This window comes from Alexandromys fortis, unplaced genomic scaffold (assembly GCF_014885135.2).
Source record: "Alexandromys fortis isolate MF-2015 unplaced genomic scaffold, M_Fortis_MF-2015_v1.1 scaffold_72, whole genome shotgun sequence".
Taxonomy (NCBI): Eukaryota; Metazoa; Chordata; class Mammalia; order Rodentia; family Cricetidae; genus Alexandromys; species Alexandromys fortis.
This window is the reverse complement of record NW_026067969.1, coordinates 348,317-363,533: the sequence shown is the minus strand read 5'-3', so window position 1 is coordinate 363,533 and position 15,217 is coordinate 348,317. Positions and strand designations below refer to the sequence as shown.

General features: G+C 52.5%; 3 protein-coding genes across 3 annotated transcripts; 2 read left to right on the top strand and 1 right to left on the bottom strand.

Annotated features, from left to right (window-relative positions):
- The first annotated feature begins 3,331 nt into the window (after positions 1 to 3,331).
- Positions 3,332 to 5,707, top strand: Tubb4b (tubulin beta 4B class IVb). Its single transcript, XM_050155193.1, has 4 exons — positions 3,332 to 3,490; positions 3,794 to 3,902; positions 3,979 to 4,089; positions 4,505 to 5,707. Exons 1-4 carry the CDS (start codon positions 3,434 to 3,436, stop codon positions 5,563 to 5,565), a joined length of 1,338 nt encoding a protein of 445 aa, XP_050011150.1. The 5' UTR covers positions 3,332 to 3,433; the 3' UTR covers positions 5,566 to 5,707.
- Cimip2a (ciliary microtubule inner protein 2A) lies at positions 5,657 to 13,348 on the bottom strand. Its single transcript, XM_050155195.1, has 9 exons — positions 13,256 to 13,348; positions 8,905 to 9,092; positions 8,640 to 8,748; positions 7,438 to 7,652; positions 7,077 to 7,339; positions 6,863 to 6,989; positions 6,456 to 6,550; positions 6,108 to 6,225; positions 5,657 to 5,788 (listed from the first exon to the last, which is right to left on the bottom strand). The coding sequence occupies exons 3-9, from the start codon at positions 8,693 to 8,695 to the stop codon at positions 5,700 to 5,702; spliced, it is 963 nt and encodes a 320-aa protein (XP_050011152.1). The 5' UTR covers positions 8,696 to 8,748; positions 8,905 to 9,092; positions 13,256 to 13,348; the 3' UTR covers positions 5,657 to 5,699.
- On the top strand, positions 12,582 to 14,147 carry Stpg3 (sperm-tail PG-rich repeat containing 3). Its single transcript, XM_050155196.1, has 6 exons — positions 12,582 to 12,688; positions 12,775 to 12,926; positions 13,038 to 13,172; positions 13,261 to 13,349; positions 13,609 to 13,903; positions 14,014 to 14,147. The coding sequence occupies exons 1-6, from the start codon at positions 12,582 to 12,584 to the stop codon at positions 14,145 to 14,147; spliced, it is 912 nt and encodes a 303-aa protein (XP_050011153.1).
- Positions 14,148 to 15,217: the final 1,070 nt, after the last annotated feature.

Below are 15,217 nucleotides of genomic sequence, written 5' to 3'. Positions count from 1 at the left end.
ACACTGTGGGTGTCTCTGTGGTCCTTTCTGTCCCTCAGAACAGCCCAGGCCCCCTTTACCCATAGCCTTTATTGTCACCCAAGTTCTGTGCTACCCCTTACCCCAGCTCCTAGGCTTCCTACGCCTGGAAGTCATTCTGTCTACCAAGAGGATTGACTGTCTGCTCTGCGAGCCAAGGACTTGCAGAGATGAACTCCAGCAAAGACAGAGCGAGGTCTGTGCACTGCTGCCTTACTTCCCCCACCCCTGTGATTGACTGATTGATTGCAGGGTGCTTTCACCCAGCCTCCCGGTGTTCTCTGATGTTCCCTGCTTCCCTGGAAGACCCACTGAGGGAGTCAGTGAGGCCTAGTCCGCAGGGGAAGCACCTTGGCACCTCTCCTTCCGGGGTGAGGAAAGGCCTTCCACAAAAGCTGACCACAGGGTCCTTTCAGGCCGCAAAGACTGTCTGCCTGCTGCTCCTGCCTGACAGTAATGCACCCTCCCACTGGGACCATGGCCACCAGTAAACAGAGCCTTCCTTGTGCAGCCTCCAACAGCTGCAGGCTGGGGAGGGAGGGCAGGCACCCAATGCTCCCACAGAACATTCTGCTTGCTTCCCTGCTCTTCTTGCCGGCTCAGTGCACATCCTTTCGGGCTATAGGCTCCAGGCGTTCTTGTCCTACGGGGTCTTCTTTCTCACCAGCACAGGGGCACTCTTGGTTCATGGTGAAAATCTCCAGAATCTCCCCTTACCAGCTGTGGGCAGCCACTGTCCTTGCTGGACTTATGCTCAAAAGCCGTGGTCTTTTGCTCGGTTATTCATACCTATTGCCCAACTGGGGACCCAAACATCTCCAAGAGAAGCCCTGGCAGCTCTTTGTGTTAAAACTCACAACTTCTGCTTCGTTCATGGATATGAATGTTCTGGCTTTGAGATTCTAGTGGTTATGTCTGCTGCTTGGCAGCCAAGCTATTCTGCAAGGATGAGTCAACTCAGAAGATACTCCGGGCATTGCAATAACTCTGAGCATGCCCCAAAGTGACTTGGTGCACCTCACACACTGTGGGGGTCCACAGATGGGAGCCTGTTCCACCTTGACTAAGGTCAAAGCTTGAGTTTATTTTTGCTCTTTCAAAGTTGTTGACAACAGGTGTGGCTACAAACAAGAGATCCTGACCTAGGGTGTGGTTAATTAGTATTTTGGGTAAAGAGAAGGATCCACTCCACCTGGACCAACGGTTGGAGAACTCGGCTATTCCTTATGTCGTGTTAATGAAGTCTATTGGCTCCGCCCCCTCCTCTTTTGGGTACGTGTGGAAATAACTGTGGTAGTCCAGTGTTCTTTCTGCCTTTTATTTCTCTCATATCTCTGTTCCTTTTGCTTAATATTTTTTTCTTTTTTTTTTTTTTTTTTTTTTTTTTTTTTTTTTTTTTTTTTTTTGGTTTTTCAAGATAGGGTTTCTCTGTAGCTTTGGAGCCTGTCCTGGAACTAGCTCCTGTAGACCAAACTAACCTTGAACTCCCAGAGGTCTGAAAGCCTCTCTGCCTCCCCAAGTGCTGAGATTAAAGACATGCAACCCCCACTGCCTGGCTCTGGAACTAGCTCTTATAGACCAGGCTGGCCTCGAGCTCACAGAGATCCAACTGCCTCTGCCTCCCCAGTGCTGGGATTAAAGGTGTGCACCACCCCTGTCTGGCGCTTATAATTCTAATACCCACGCTCCTACCCTGGAATGAAGTTCTTCGAAGCTGGTCCCTGACAACACACGTGTAGCCCTCCTGAACGCATGTGATCAACAGAACCCATGTCCCCCTTTCTGAACTACCCTTTTGGAGAGGAGACAGGACAATCGGGTCTTTACTAGAGACTAGCATACTGGTTAGAACGGTAAATATGACCAATAAGATATAGGATTCTGCTTGTCCTGGTGATTTTTCCCTGTGACATTGTTGGTCATAGGGATTGCCTAACACACTTAGTTTTGAAGGTCATTCATACCAAAAGCTAGACCTACAGAAGCCTAGTAGCTGGACTGGGACAGAGCCATAGTTGTAACATTCCTTTAAAAAAAAAAAAAAGTTACAAAGCCAGGCATGGGAAGGCCTGTGAATTCTTGCCTTCTGGAGGCTAAGGCAGAATTTCTTTGAGTTGTATTCCAGGTTACAGGTTAAAAGACCCCGCCTTGTATAAACGACGGCACAGAGAACAACTGAACTAGTCTGCTCCGTGGGCAGAAAGATTTATTGGGGATCAAACTGCCAAGGCCTTTGTGGGTGAGGGGGAAAAGAGCAAATGGCAGGAAAGAATTGTTTCACAACTACCGCCCATGACACAGTTGATTTTGGGGGAGAAGGTGAAGGGAGGTAGTTCCTCGTGAACCAAAAGAACACCTTAAGAGATCTACTTTTCTTTTAGGCTTGTTTACCTGGCCAAGTCCTTCTGTTTAGGAAAATGTCAGCACTGCCATTTTGAGGGTAGGGGATGCTTTGAACCTGACACATCAGGAAGAAAAAAAAAACTTACTGAAATATATAAATGTATTGTTCTCTAAGCGATTCATTACAGGGCAGGAACTTAATTTTACTTCTGTCCGTTTGTTTGTTTGTTTTTCCCTCTCACAGAGTCATGGCCAGGCATGCCTGGCCCTGCAGTCTCCATGTAGCTGTGCGTGCACTTGGAGCGAGGTCTCCAAGGAGACAGGCTCCAGGCCAACTGGTTTCCACAACACGGAGCGGAGCCGAAGGGGCGGAGGGAGGGCTCTCCCGGGAACAAACAGACCCCGCGCCTGCCCAGTGCGTCCGGGAGGACCCAAGCGCCTCCACCGGATCCTATTATTGTTGCTGTTTCACGGCTGCAATCCGCCTCATCTTCAAAGTCCCAAAGTTGGACCGCAATGTGTCCCGGATCGCAATGCCTTGGGCCCTTTCTCTCCCCAGTAGCAGCACCCGGATTCTCAAACCAAACCGAGCCCACAAAACTCTAAGGAGACGCCCCCGCCCTCTCGGGCGGAAGCTTGCTTTCCACGTCCCGCCCGCGCGCTGCACTGCGGCGGTTACCAGGACGCCAACCCAGCGCAGCCATTAGTGTCAGGCTTTCGGCGTGCTCCCAGGAGGCAGCCAATGGGACTGCAAATCAATCATTTGAAACACCCAATGAGTTGAGCACTGCGGCGCCAGGGCGGGGATTGTGATAGGGAGAACCCTAGTCAGGACTGACCAATAACGAGCGTATATCGTTGGGAAGGCGGGCCCTAGACCACTCGATTGACGGAAAAATAACCAATCATACAAGGGTGCTTCTTGGCCTCGTTCTGGGAGCCCAATCCTAGGCTGGCGAAGGCGGGCTATGAGGGGTATATAAATGCTGGTAGAGCGTCGGTTGTAGCACTCTGTGCGCCTGCTCCTCCCTGCTTGTTCGTGCTCTGCAGTCGCTCCGCAGTCGCCGCCGCCATGAGGGAGATCGTGCACCTGCAGGCTGGGCAGTGCGGTAACCAGATTGGCGCCAAGGTAGGCGGCTAGGGTTCAGCAGGGACGGCCGCCTGCGGTACGGTCAGCCGGGGAAGATGGCGGAGGCGGCGGCACCCTCACTGCCTCCTGGTTACCGGCGTACTCCGGGCCGGGACGTGGAGCTGGTGGGTGGGGGCGGTGGGGGCGGGCCGTGCGCGGCCCTAGGGACCGGTCGCCGGGGCACTTTGGAGACGGGGGTGGGGTGGAGGGGGGGGGGGAAGGGCCTGCCGCACCCATCCGGGGCGGGGCTGCCTTGGAGCGCACCGGCCGCCGTGACTCAGCTAACGCCCGAGTCCCTTGCAGTTCTGGGAGGTGATCAGCGACGAGCATGGCATTGATCCCACCGGCACGTACCACGGAGATAGCGACCTCCAGCTGGAGCGTATCAACGTGTACTACAACGAGGCCACCGGTAAGACTTCTGCCCCGTCCGTCCTCCCGATCACTCCTCCGGTTTGACCACGCTTGACGATCCCCTTTCCCACCAGGTGGCAAGTATGTGCCCCGTGCCGTGCTCGTGGACTTGGAGCCCGGCACCATGGACTCGGTGCGCTCCGGGCCCTTCGGGCAGATCTTCAGACCTGATAACTTCGTCTTCGGTGAGTGCGGCGGGGGGTATGGGCGGAGCTTGCCAACCCTGACGCTCAAAGGTCAAGGGGCTGACCTAAAACTCTCTGCTGACTAGCTGCCCAGGTGTAACACTTTCCTGCTTTCTGAGTTACTCAATCCCTTGGTCGAAAGCAGCTTTGGGGGAAAGGTCCGTCTGCCAGTAGGCTAGTTGCTGTGAGCAAACCTTACCTGGTGGCCGGGGTCCCTGTGCTGCCCTTGAAGATTGGCAGAGCTGCCCGGGAGAGTGTTTACTGTCTTACTGTCTTACCTCTGGTTTTCACCTTCTTATTTATTTTTTTACGCGGTAGGTTGCTGTGGTGTCACTTTATTTTAGAGGTGACAATCTCACACTGTTTGGCTTCTTGTGCACATACCTAGTTAGTGACCAGTTGTTTTCTTTTACAGGTCAGAGTGGGGCTGGGAACAACTGGGCCAAGGGGCACTACACAGAAGGCGCAGAGCTGGTTGACTCTGTGTTGGACGTTGTGAGAAAGGAAGCCGAGAGCTGTGATTGCCTGCAGGGCTTCCAGCTGACCCACTCCCTGGGCGGGGGGACTGGTTCTGGGATGGGTACCCTCCTTATCAGCAAGATCCGGGAGGAGTACCCGGACAGAATCATGAACACCTTCAGTGTGGTCCCTTCCCCCAAGGTGTCGGACACAGTGGTTGAGCCTTACAATGCCACCCTTTCAGTGCACCAGCTCGTTGAAAACACTGATGAGACCTATTGCATTGATAACGAAGCACTCTATGACATCTGTTTCAGAACCCTAAAGCTGACCACACCTACTTACGGTGACCTGAACCATCTAGTGTCCGCCACCATGAGTGGGGTCACCACTTGCCTGCGATTCCCTGGCCAGCTAAATGCTGACCTACGGAAGCTGGCTGTGAATATGGTGCCCTTCCCACGCCTGCACTTCTTCATGCCTGGCTTTGCCCCCTTGACCAGCCGGGGCAGCCAGCAGTACCGGGCCCTGACAGTTCCTGAGCTCACTCAGCAGATGTTCGATGCCAAGAACATGATGGCCGCCTGTGATCCCCGCCATGGGCGCTACTTGACGGTGGCTGCTGTCTTCAGGGGCCGCATGTCTATGAAGGAGGTGGACGAACAGATGCTTAACGTCCAGAACAAGAACAGCAGCTACTTTGTTGAGTGGATCCCCAACAACGTGAAAACAGCTGTCTGCGACATTCCACCTCGGGGTCTAAAAATGTCCGCCACCTTCATCGGCAATAGCACTGCCATCCAGGAGCTGTTCAAGCGCATCTCCGAGCAGTTCACAGCCATGTTCCGACGCAAGGCCTTCCTGCACTGGTACACGGGTGAGGGCATGGATGAGATGGAGTTCACCGAGGCTGAGAGCAACATGAACGACCTGGTGTCTGAGTACCAGCAGTACCAGGACGCCACAGCTGAGGAGGAGGGCGAGTTTGAGGAGGAGGCTGAGGAGGAGGTGGCCTAGAGCTGTGGGAAGCAGCTACAGCATGGGAGCAGTGTGAACTCTTTATTCATTCACATCTGTCTGCTAGCCATGTCCACTGTGCATTTGCTGTTCTGTCCTGACATCATTTGTACAGATACCACCATTAAAGAAATTCATAGTGTGTGGCTTCGCCTCTCCATTTCCTTCTGATAGGCTTTTCGGGTGCTGTTACCAAAAGTCAGTGCGTAGTTGTCCTGCATGGCTGCAAGGGAAAAAGTCCAGCGCGGTGGAGAGAGGTCAGTACAGGCTCTGAACAGCGGCTTCTCTACATCCTGTGGGTACCCTCTTAAATCGGCACGGAGGGGACCTTATTGGCCTTGGGGGTTTTAACGAGAAGGACCGGGGGCCCCAGACTGACTGGGTAGTTAATCCAAGACAAAACTAGGACTCTGGTCAGTAGGCCAACGGCTGGTTATCAGCAAATGTGGCAGGTGACACAGGACCCCCAGCTGTCTGACCCTGTCATAGGTTCAGTGTCCTTCTGAAGTGGGTATTGGGTCTCGGGCTGGGAATGTACTCACATGGGATGAAGCCCATGTAGAAAGGAATCAGGCCTTGGTTCCGGTAGATGGTGGTGTTTGGCCAGTGGCTCCTGGGCAGCCTTTCACCCAGAGCACAGACTGGGTGTCTGAACGTAAACTGGAGGAAATGGATACGAGCTGACAGGTCCTGTCTCCCACACTGGTGACCCATCTGACTGACCACCCAAACCCCCCTTACCAGGTAGGGAATCAGACCTTGTTAGGATGTGTTCAGGCCCCAAGCCTGAACAAAGGGCCTTAAGGATGACCCCCGGGAATGGATGCTTACAGATGGGAGTAGAAGCAGAACTTAGCTGAGCCACCTCAGGTAGACCCATGTTTTCCTACCTGGTTCTTGTCAAACTCATCCATAGCTTGTGTGACTCCATCACGATAATTCATCCCCATCACCCAGGCAAACCGGGGGACAAAGCCAGCATAGCCTGGAGATGGTTGGATGTCAGGGTTCTTCCCTGGCTGCCTTCCGGGCATAATCTACATTCTCCCAGGTGTGCCAGACTGAACATTAGCTGTTGTGCCCTTCCATCCATCCCTAAAGGTTGGTTGCTGACTCTTGGGGCCAAACTTAGCTCCACATGGGAGCAGCTAGGCTGGGTCAAGGTAAAAAGAATTAAGTGAGACCAAACCCTGTTCTCGGGGTGGAAAGGAGCCCAGGGGGCAAACCCTGTTATTCTCACCTTCTCCTCTGGCCCCTTGGAACCTCACAGGGAAGAGCTCAGGCACCCAGCACATACCTGAGATGGCCTTGCGTTGGATTAGGTTGGGGTGGTCCAGCTGGGGTAGTCGCTGGTACCTTCCCACATCTAGTGTCTCCTGCGGGGGATGTGAGGGCAGGTACTCATCCCTCCTGTAGTGGTAAAGCTGGAACAGGGAAGTGCAAATTACACAGTTTGCACCCCAGTGTGTGTTGGAGACAGAGGACCCAGAGGTAAGAGTGTCTCCACTTACCTGGTACCTCCCTGGGCTCTCCTGAATAGGTGCCGCGTTCTTCCAGGCTTCTTCCCCATACGCCAACATTAGACCTGGATGTCCCAGTTCTCTAGCTTCCGCCTTTCTGCCTGGAGGGAATGGTGGGTAGGGAGGATAGGGCATGAAGTCTGCAGGCAGTGAAACTTGTCTGGATATGTTCTCTACCTGTCGTGGCCCCTGGGTGTCCACCTCCTGGCGTGGGGGCTGGCCCAGGATCTCAAAGTTCTTGTAGGGTTTCAAACCTGTGCAAACAGGGCAGCTTTTGAGCCATATAGGAAGGAGGGTGGAGCCCCAGTGGAGTCAGGGCTGGATGGGGCCCCACCCTGGACCTGAAGCTCACTGGTATAGTGGGGGATGTAAGGCGTTGTCAGGTCCCTGCAGGGAATCCACGGTGGCTTAGATTTACTGAAGTCCTCGATGAACTTGGGCTTGGACATAGGTGACAGAACAGAGCAGGGGCTCTTCTGTATGCTGGGATCGGTGAGCAACTGCGCCGTGGTGCGGCCATAGGTGTTCCCCACCTGGTAGCGCAGTTGAGGATAGAAACCAGCATAGCTGTGGAGAGAAGCAGGGGAGGTGCCACTCCTGGTCTCCTGATCTCTGCTCACTTAGATGAAGGTAATGGAAGCAGCCTAGGGCTCCGGGCAGTCAAGTCTGACGAGGCGCCAGGTCTGCACTTCCATCACTGCTATCTGATTGTTGTTCACAGTGAACCCTTACACCCAGCAAGTCTCTCATTCATGTGTATACGTGCTTTGCCTGCGTGTATGTCTGTGGACCACATGTGTGTCTAGTGCCTGTGGAAGTCAGAAGAGGGTGGTGGATGCCCTGGAACTGTAGTTATGGGTTGTTGGGAAGCTACCATGTGGATGCCGAGAACTGAACCAGCAATTGCTCTTAACCGTAGAGCCGTCTCTCCAGCCTGGCGCCCAGCCATTCTCAACAATCTCCCTCACCCCACTGATGCATCCAGCAGTGATCAGTGTTGAAAGGCAGTATAGGTCCTTCAGTTTTTTTTCCCTATTTTATGTCCCATGTTGCACTTGGGTCTGGGGAGGTATGCACACACACTTTCTTTGGAGGTTTTTATTATTTATTTTGCAGTGCTGGAGATCAGATCCGGGACTTTGCATATGCATGCCAGGCACCCTTCCTCTGGGCAATACCTTGTCTGTTTTTGTTTTTAACTGGACTACTCTTACTCCATCTCTACATCACCTCACTACGGAGAGGAAGTCCAGCATTTGCTCATCCAGTCGCTGCCAGATTGGTCTTGAAAGACAAACTGGCCACCTAGTACTGCATTCAGTACTACACACAGGGAAAGCAAGGCCTCGGCCTTCATCTGCAGCTCCACCTCAGAGTTTTCTCGTCCTAGAGCTCTTCAGCCCTGGTGGTCTCGATTCCACTCATTGGTAACCCTGGCTTTGGGTCTCTTCAGCATTGGTCCTCAGCCTCCTGGAGTCCAGGCTAAACCCCAGCCCTACTGCTCAGCCCTCTTCCCCAGCCCCTGCCCCTCTCTGTAAAGCTCCCAGCTCTTACCCAGGGATGTAGTGGGGTTCTGGAGTGAAGAGGTTGTGTTTCTGAGTAGCTGTCATTTTGCTTTGACTCCGCCTTTGCTGGTTCAGGCCTTTCTGTGTCCACCTCTTCCCTGAAAAGAGACCTGTTGCCTGGTAACCATTGTGAAGGGGCCAGCATTATGGACCCAGCCATCTGTTAACCCTGTGTGCACTCCCAATCTCACAGCATCTCTGTTCAAGACCAGGTAGGAAGCAAGGCAGGGCGTCCTAGAAGGAAGCCCACTCACCCAGAGCTCAGGGGCTAGATTCGGAAGGGGGTGGACCAGATTGGGAAGGGGTGGGCCAAGACCCATTGACAGGCAGTCCTTGCTTCATGGTGGTGCTCTTTACCCTAGTCCTTCTCCACTGATGAAGTCAGCACTGAGTTAGGCTTCCCAGATGACAGCTGTGTGGACTCTCCAATAGGCTTGTTCCCCTGTAGTAAGACATTAATTTCTATACTTAACAAATCCTTGTTCTGCTGGAGAGATGATGGCTCAGTAGTTAAGAGCACTGGCTGCTCTTTCAGAGGACCCTGATTCAATTTCCATGGCTGCTCACACACACCTGTCTATAACTCCAGTTCCAGGGTTTCTGACACCCTCTCCTAGATATACATGCAGGCAAAACACCAATGAACATAAACAAAAAATTAAAAAAAAAACTTTCTTTGATTCTTGTGAGATGGCTCAGAGGTAAAGAATGCTCGTCATGCGGCTGGTAGACAGAGTTTAACCCTAGGAACTCAGCAAGGGAGAGAACCTGCTCCCAAAAGTCCTCTGACTTCCACTAATACACTTTAGCAAATAAAGCCCTATTTAATAACAAAAACCCTTTTTTGGATATATGTGCAGCCCTGTCCAGATGTGTCCAGGTGCAAGGCCCAGGGTTGTTTTCTAGCATTCCCGACCACCGCCAAACTTGTCTTCTAAGGCAGGCTTTTTCTCTGGGGTCTGAGGCTGACTGATGAAGCTAGGCTGGCTGGCCAGTGCTTCCCCGGCCCTTGCTTCACAAAGCGATGTTTTAATCTTGTGTGCACACATGTGCTATGGCACTTCCGTGGAGGTCTGAGGACAACTTTGGGGTGTTGGTTATCTCTTCCATATGGGTTCTGGGGTGCAAACTCAGATTGTCAGGCTTGGGTGGCAAGTGCCTTTATCCACTGAACCATCTGAGTGGCCCAAGCATGCCACCAAGACAAGCTCGTTCTATGTGAGCTGGTGATCCAAACCGAAGTCCAGAAAGCATGTGTGGAAAACAGACTGAGCTATGTTCCCAGCTCGTAGAAAGAGCTTTATAACCATACAAGTGAATATAACATAGAGGGGGGAAAACTAGCAGCCTCTACTCCATGTCAAATCAGCATAAACAATGATGGAAGGAGACTAAACCTTGCAATAGCTGTTGGACAGATAAGTGCACAAAAGAGACTTGTGAAGGGCTAGAGAGATGGCTCAGAGGTTAAGACCACTCTCTCAGAAGACCCTAGTTTGATTTCCAGGACTCATATCAGGCATATCATGACTCTAGCTACAGAGGAATCCAACACCTCTGGCCTCTGTAGGCATATGCACTCAAGTGCACATACCTATACACACACACAGAGTTAAAAATACTAAAGATAGCTTGGGCAGTAGTGGCACATGCCTTCAATCCCAGCATTCAAGAGGCAGAGGCAGACAGATTAGAGTTTCAGGACAGTCAGAGCTACACCTATACAGAAAATCCTTGTCTAAAAAAACCAAAAATAACCTGGGCAGTGGTGGCGCAAGCCTTTAATCCCAGCACTTGGGCTGCAGAGGCAGGAGGATCTCTGTGAGTTCAGGGCTAGCCTGGTCTACAAAGTGAGTTTCAGGACAGCCAGGGCTGTTACACTGAAAAACTCTGTCTTGGAAAACCAAACCAAACAAAAACAAAAACCTCAATAAATTAAATTCAGGTAATTGCTTCACAGTCTCATTGAAAAAAATCTTAAAAAATCTTATGAAATAAAACATTAAAAATTAGCCCCCACATTAAAATGCAAATGTAAACACAAATGTTTGACAACAAAACAAACTCATAGCCTCTAAACACAAAAGTTGCACAGAATCAAGTTAATGCTGACGTATGCTGGTAACGGAGGTTTCTAATGTGGGTCTCTGAGGTACACCTTCTGGAGCACAATTTACTTACAGATCACATCTAAACAAGACACTGCTCCCCCCACCCCAATGAGTGCTCTGAAACTCATAGCCAAAGGTCCGAGGTGGTTGTGGTGGGGACCAGAGGTGTCTTAGCAGCTAAGAGCACTTGTTGATCTTGTAGAAGATCTGGGTTCAGTTTCCAACACCCACATGGTAGTTTCACAGCCAAATGTAACTCTACTTCTAGGCAAATCTGATGCCCTTTACAGACCTCCACATCCCCAGGCTTGCATGTGGCACACATACATACATATGAAATCAAGAAAAGATACATGTTTGACACACATCACAGCTACATCTGTTTTCTTGCTTGCTTGCTACATAGCCCAAGCTGGCCTTGAACTTGTAGCCACACACTTGCCTCAGCCTCCCAAGGGCTGGGATTACAGGTGTAGGCCACCATGCCCAGCTCCTCAGCGGTTTGAGTGTGTATTCTAGAGGCCAGAGGCTGATGTTGGGATTCTTTCTCAACTGCTCCACGCCTTCATTTGTCTTTGTTTTGTTTTGTTTTTGAGATATGGTTTGTCTCACAGAACTTGCAGTATGTCAGTTTAGCTCCACCAGCTGGACTATGAACTCCAGGCATCCTCCTCTTCTATCTGCCTGGTGCCAGGGTTGCAGAGGCACACACCTGGATTTTATGTGGACACTGGACATGCAGCTTAGGGTCTTATGATGGCACAGAAGGTGCTTTACTTACTGAGCCATCTATATCCCCACAGCAGAATTTATTGCCGGGAGAAACTGGAGTCATCTAACCGGCAACAAATCCCTACACATCAGGTACCTTAACACCATCAACTGTGTTCTCAACGGACACTGCACAATGCAGGAGAAGGCTCCCTTTGTCCAGATGAAACTCGTTTCCTCAAGTCTCCATCCATCTATTCAGAAGAGTGCCAATCAGGGCCAGTGCTAAAGGGAGCGTCCAGGAAGGGCCTCCAGAAAGGCCCGGTCCTGATAGAAGAGGGCTGGGGGAGGCTTTGTGGATAAGGTATGTATTGTCTCAGCTAGGCCTGGGAAGGGCTGGGACCAAGGTCAGGGCTGGGACAGTCAGACCAGTCAACGTCAGAGGCCACTCTGCAAGGGCCTTAGTGCCCAGACAGGTCCTTGCTCCTTCAGGCTCAGTAATCCTTTGTGTGTGTGTATATATATATATATATCTGGCACAACCCAGTTCGTCCAATACATTCTGGCCTTCTGGCCGCCATACCTGCAGGCAGAGGCAAAAGACAAGCGCTCATAACTAGCCTTGAGTGAACTGGCCTGATCCTGAAGCCAGGCCGGAGTTACTCTGCTTTGTTTCCCCGGGGCCAGGATTTGCTCCAGGGGCAGCAGCTCTTCCTCTTCCTCCTGACTGTCTTTCTTCTATTAGCTGGTCCTCACTCACACACCTAGCCATGTTGCAGGACTTGGCATGGTACTCACAGGCCCTGCCCCCTGGTCACATAGCATGGGGCCCCAGACCCCCCAGAAGTACTGCTAGAGCAGACGAGCTCCCAGGAGAGGGAAAAAGGGCTGGGACAGGTTAGAGCACGTCTGGACCAAAGCTGACCTGGGTGACAGTCTCAGCAGGTAGTGAGAGGGGCAGAGGATGGAGGCCCTGTAGGGGAGCCCCTCCTGATCTGGACTATGTTCCTCTCCTAGGGAGCTCCCAGCAACAGAGGGGAGGGGCATACCCAACAGTGAGGTCACAGAGCCCAGCAGTGCCCTCTAGCAAGAGAACCCCAAGACTCAGAATGAATTTTGACCAGAAGGCTGTGAAATTCCTGGCAAATTTTTACATCAATGGAGGCAAACACTGGACCCGGGGGCCCCTGAGTCAGCAACCTCTTCATCCCACGCAGTAATTTCAGAGGGTGGTGGGCAAGCGGGGACTCGGGTGGAAAGGTCACTAAGACAGGTGGACAGTGGCTGTTGGCTTCCTTGCAGGCCGGAGGCTGCTGTTCTATGGTGGGACCAGGAGCTTGAGGCAGCCTGGGATGAGATGTGGCCCCCAAAGACGAAGAGGGCCCCAAGTGGCTTCAGAATGGCTGCCCCCAAAGAGTCCTCAGCTTTCTACACAGGGACCTTGAAGGAGCTGTGTGAGTGAGCTTCTCGGCTACCTCACTCCCGTCCCAGGCCAGTATGGGTAGGGATAAAAGGAAAGCAACTTTTGGGGAAGAAATGGGTCTAGAGTTTGCTTTTCGTACCAGTCCTGGAACGACGCCCTCCGATCCTGACTGACCTAGATGTCCCTGGTCCCACCGCGTATGAGGTGCCCAGTGCGTCTCTGCGGGAGTCCTCTCCACATCCCCATTACAGCATGGGCCGCAAGTACCCTGGCCGAGGTGCATGTTCCCACAACCCTGCCTATACCTGGGGAATTGGGGCCTCCTGCCCCGAAGACCTCCCCACCAACTATCCACCTTACTGCAGAGGGTGGTGGCCGCAGGGCATGGCAGACCTTGTGGTTCCAAAGTGAAAGCCCTTTCCTGCAGAAGACCGACTTCGACCAAGAGCGAAAGGTAGACGCTGTGTAGGGCCAGGTAGAAGAAGGGTGGGAGAAGATGGTTAGGGGACGCCTTGTGGAAGATGGGGGTGTTGCAGGTGAGGAGGAGGCGAGGAAAGGAGGGGTCAGGGGGCTTGTGAGAAAGGCTTGAGGGAGGAGCTACGTGGCTGGGCTGACCCTGAGGATCAAACACAAAAACACAGGTCAGGCCTGGAGGATAGGGTAAAGCTGAGCAAGAAGGCTGCAGCCCCAGGCTGCTTTCTGACTCCTCACAGTGGCCATCACCCGCCGAGTACAGGCCTCTGAGCCAGCCTGCCTTCCCGGCCTTCAGCTTTGGACGCCGACGCCGCTCCGCTGTCAAGATACCAGAGAGTCATTTACGTCCAGGGATGCTTCGAGCCCGAGGTCCCTCTACCTATGTTCCACTCTTGACTGCCTCAAAGCCCTCTGGCGAGAAGCGACCCAGCCCTAACACCTATAACATCCTTCCTGGGTTCCATATGCAGAGCACACGTTCGCCTGCCTTCTCCATGAGTCGCTCCCCAGCGTTTGTCTCCTGGGCCAGTTCCTGTAAGGAGGCCTAGGAAAAGAGGCTTGGTCTGCCTGAGGGTGGAGTGGGGCTTGGGGAACATGGGGATGGTGCGGTGGTAAGGACTAGGGTCAGCTCGCTTTCTCTGCAGCCCGAACCCCAGGTCCGGCTGCATACTACGTGGAAGACTGCTACAATTCCCGCTTCCCGTCTCCGCCTGGAGTGGTCATCCAAGGAGTGCGCAGACCCAAGCGGCACGACACAGGCCCCTTCTGCACACTGTAGGCCCAACGGGTATAGATTGCAAAGCTGACCTTCCTTGAGGTTTTCCTAGGCTTCCTTTGGAATTCTGTCTGCAGCTTGTTCTTCTGATCTCTTCTGGCTTACACTGTGCAACAAGAAGAGTCTTCCGAGAGCTCCCCTCCCCCCACTATACTGAGATGCAAATGATTCTTCTGAATTGTGATCTCTGGTCTACCTGGTTGCCCATCCTTTGCCCAATGAGCTGTTTTGAATATGTGGCTTCCTGTGTATTTCTGGCTTTCCTGATATCTCTGGCTTTCTCTGCTCCTGCATGGTGTCCTTTTCTTCAGGATTGAAATGGCAGCCTGGGAACTAACCCTAAGTGTCCTGACCTAGGACAGAATAGAAAAAGGATCCTGTGACAACGTGGGACAACCTGATCCAGATATGTCACCGAAGGTCTAGTGTCTTCCTGAGGGTCAGGCTGCTTGCGGAGCTGAGGAACTAGTTGGTGGGTTAGGGTGGTAGGTCAGAACCTGGACCTTTGCCATCTTCACACAGGTGTAGCCTTGCCCAGCCCGCTAGGCAGGACCAAGGGAATCAGCTCACCAGACACTGGTCCTAGTTCCCTGGACCTTAACATGAAGATTCAGCCGGCCTTTGTAACCTGTGTTCTGAGAACCTAACCCCCNACCTTCCAGCTAGCGACAGCAGTTTCTCCAGGGCCCTTGCCATACTTTCTCACACGGGCACAGTCCTCGCTTAAAGACTTGACTTTTTTTTTTTTTTTCCCAAGACAGGGTTTCTCTGTAGCTTTAGAGCCTGTCCTGGAGCTAATTCTTGTAGACCAGGCTGGCCTCGAACTCACAGAGATCCTCCTGCCTCTGCCTCCCGAGTGCTGGGATTAAAGGTGTGCACCACCACCACCACCCGGCCAAGACTTGACATTTTTTTATTTTATGTATATGGGTGTTTTACTTGCATGTGTGCCTAGTGGCCAGAAGAAGACATTAGAGCCCTTGGAACTGGTGTTACAGATGGCTATGAACAGCCCTGTAGGTGCTAGAACTGAGCTCAGGTCCTCTGCCAGAGCAGCAAGTGCTCTTAACTGC

Bases quoted from the DNA above. Each gene is read 5' to 3' on its own strand.
- Tubb4b (XM_050155193.1), top strand. From the start codon at position 3,434: ATGAGGGAGATCGTGCACCTGCAGGCTGGGCAGTGCGGTAACCAGATT. The intron at 3,491-3,793 runs GTAGGCGGCTAG...AGTCCCTTGCAG, and splicing joins GTAACCAGATTGGCGCCAAG to TTCTGGGAGGTGATCAGCGA. The intron at 3,903-3,978 runs GTAAGACTTCTG...CTTTCCCACCAG, and splicing joins GTACTACAACGAGGCCACCG to GTGGCAAGTATGTGCCCCGT.
- Cimip2a (XM_050155195.1), bottom strand. From the start codon at position 8,695: ATGACAGCTACTCAGAAACACAACCTCTTCACTCCAGAACCCCACTAC. The intron at 7,653-8,639 runs GTAAGAGCTGGG...TTCTCTCCACAG, and splicing joins GAACCCCACTACATCCCTGG to CTATGCTGGTTTCTATCCTC. The intron at 6,226-6,455 runs GTAGGAAAACAT...CATTTCCTCCAG, and splicing joins ATGAGTTTGACAAGAACCAG to TTTACGTTCAGACACCCAGT.
- Stpg3 (XM_050155196.1), top strand. From the start codon at position 12,582: ATGAATTTTGACCAGAAGGCTGTGAAATTCCTGGCAAATTTTTACATC. The intron at 12,927-13,037 runs GTGAGTGAGCTT...TTTTCGTACCAG, and splicing joins AGGGACCTTGAAGGAGCTGT to TCCTGGAACGACGCCCTCCG. The intron at 13,173-13,260 runs GTGCATGTTCCC...ACCTTACTGCAG, and splicing joins CCGCAAGTACCCTGGCCGAG to AGGGTGGTGGCCGCAGGGCA.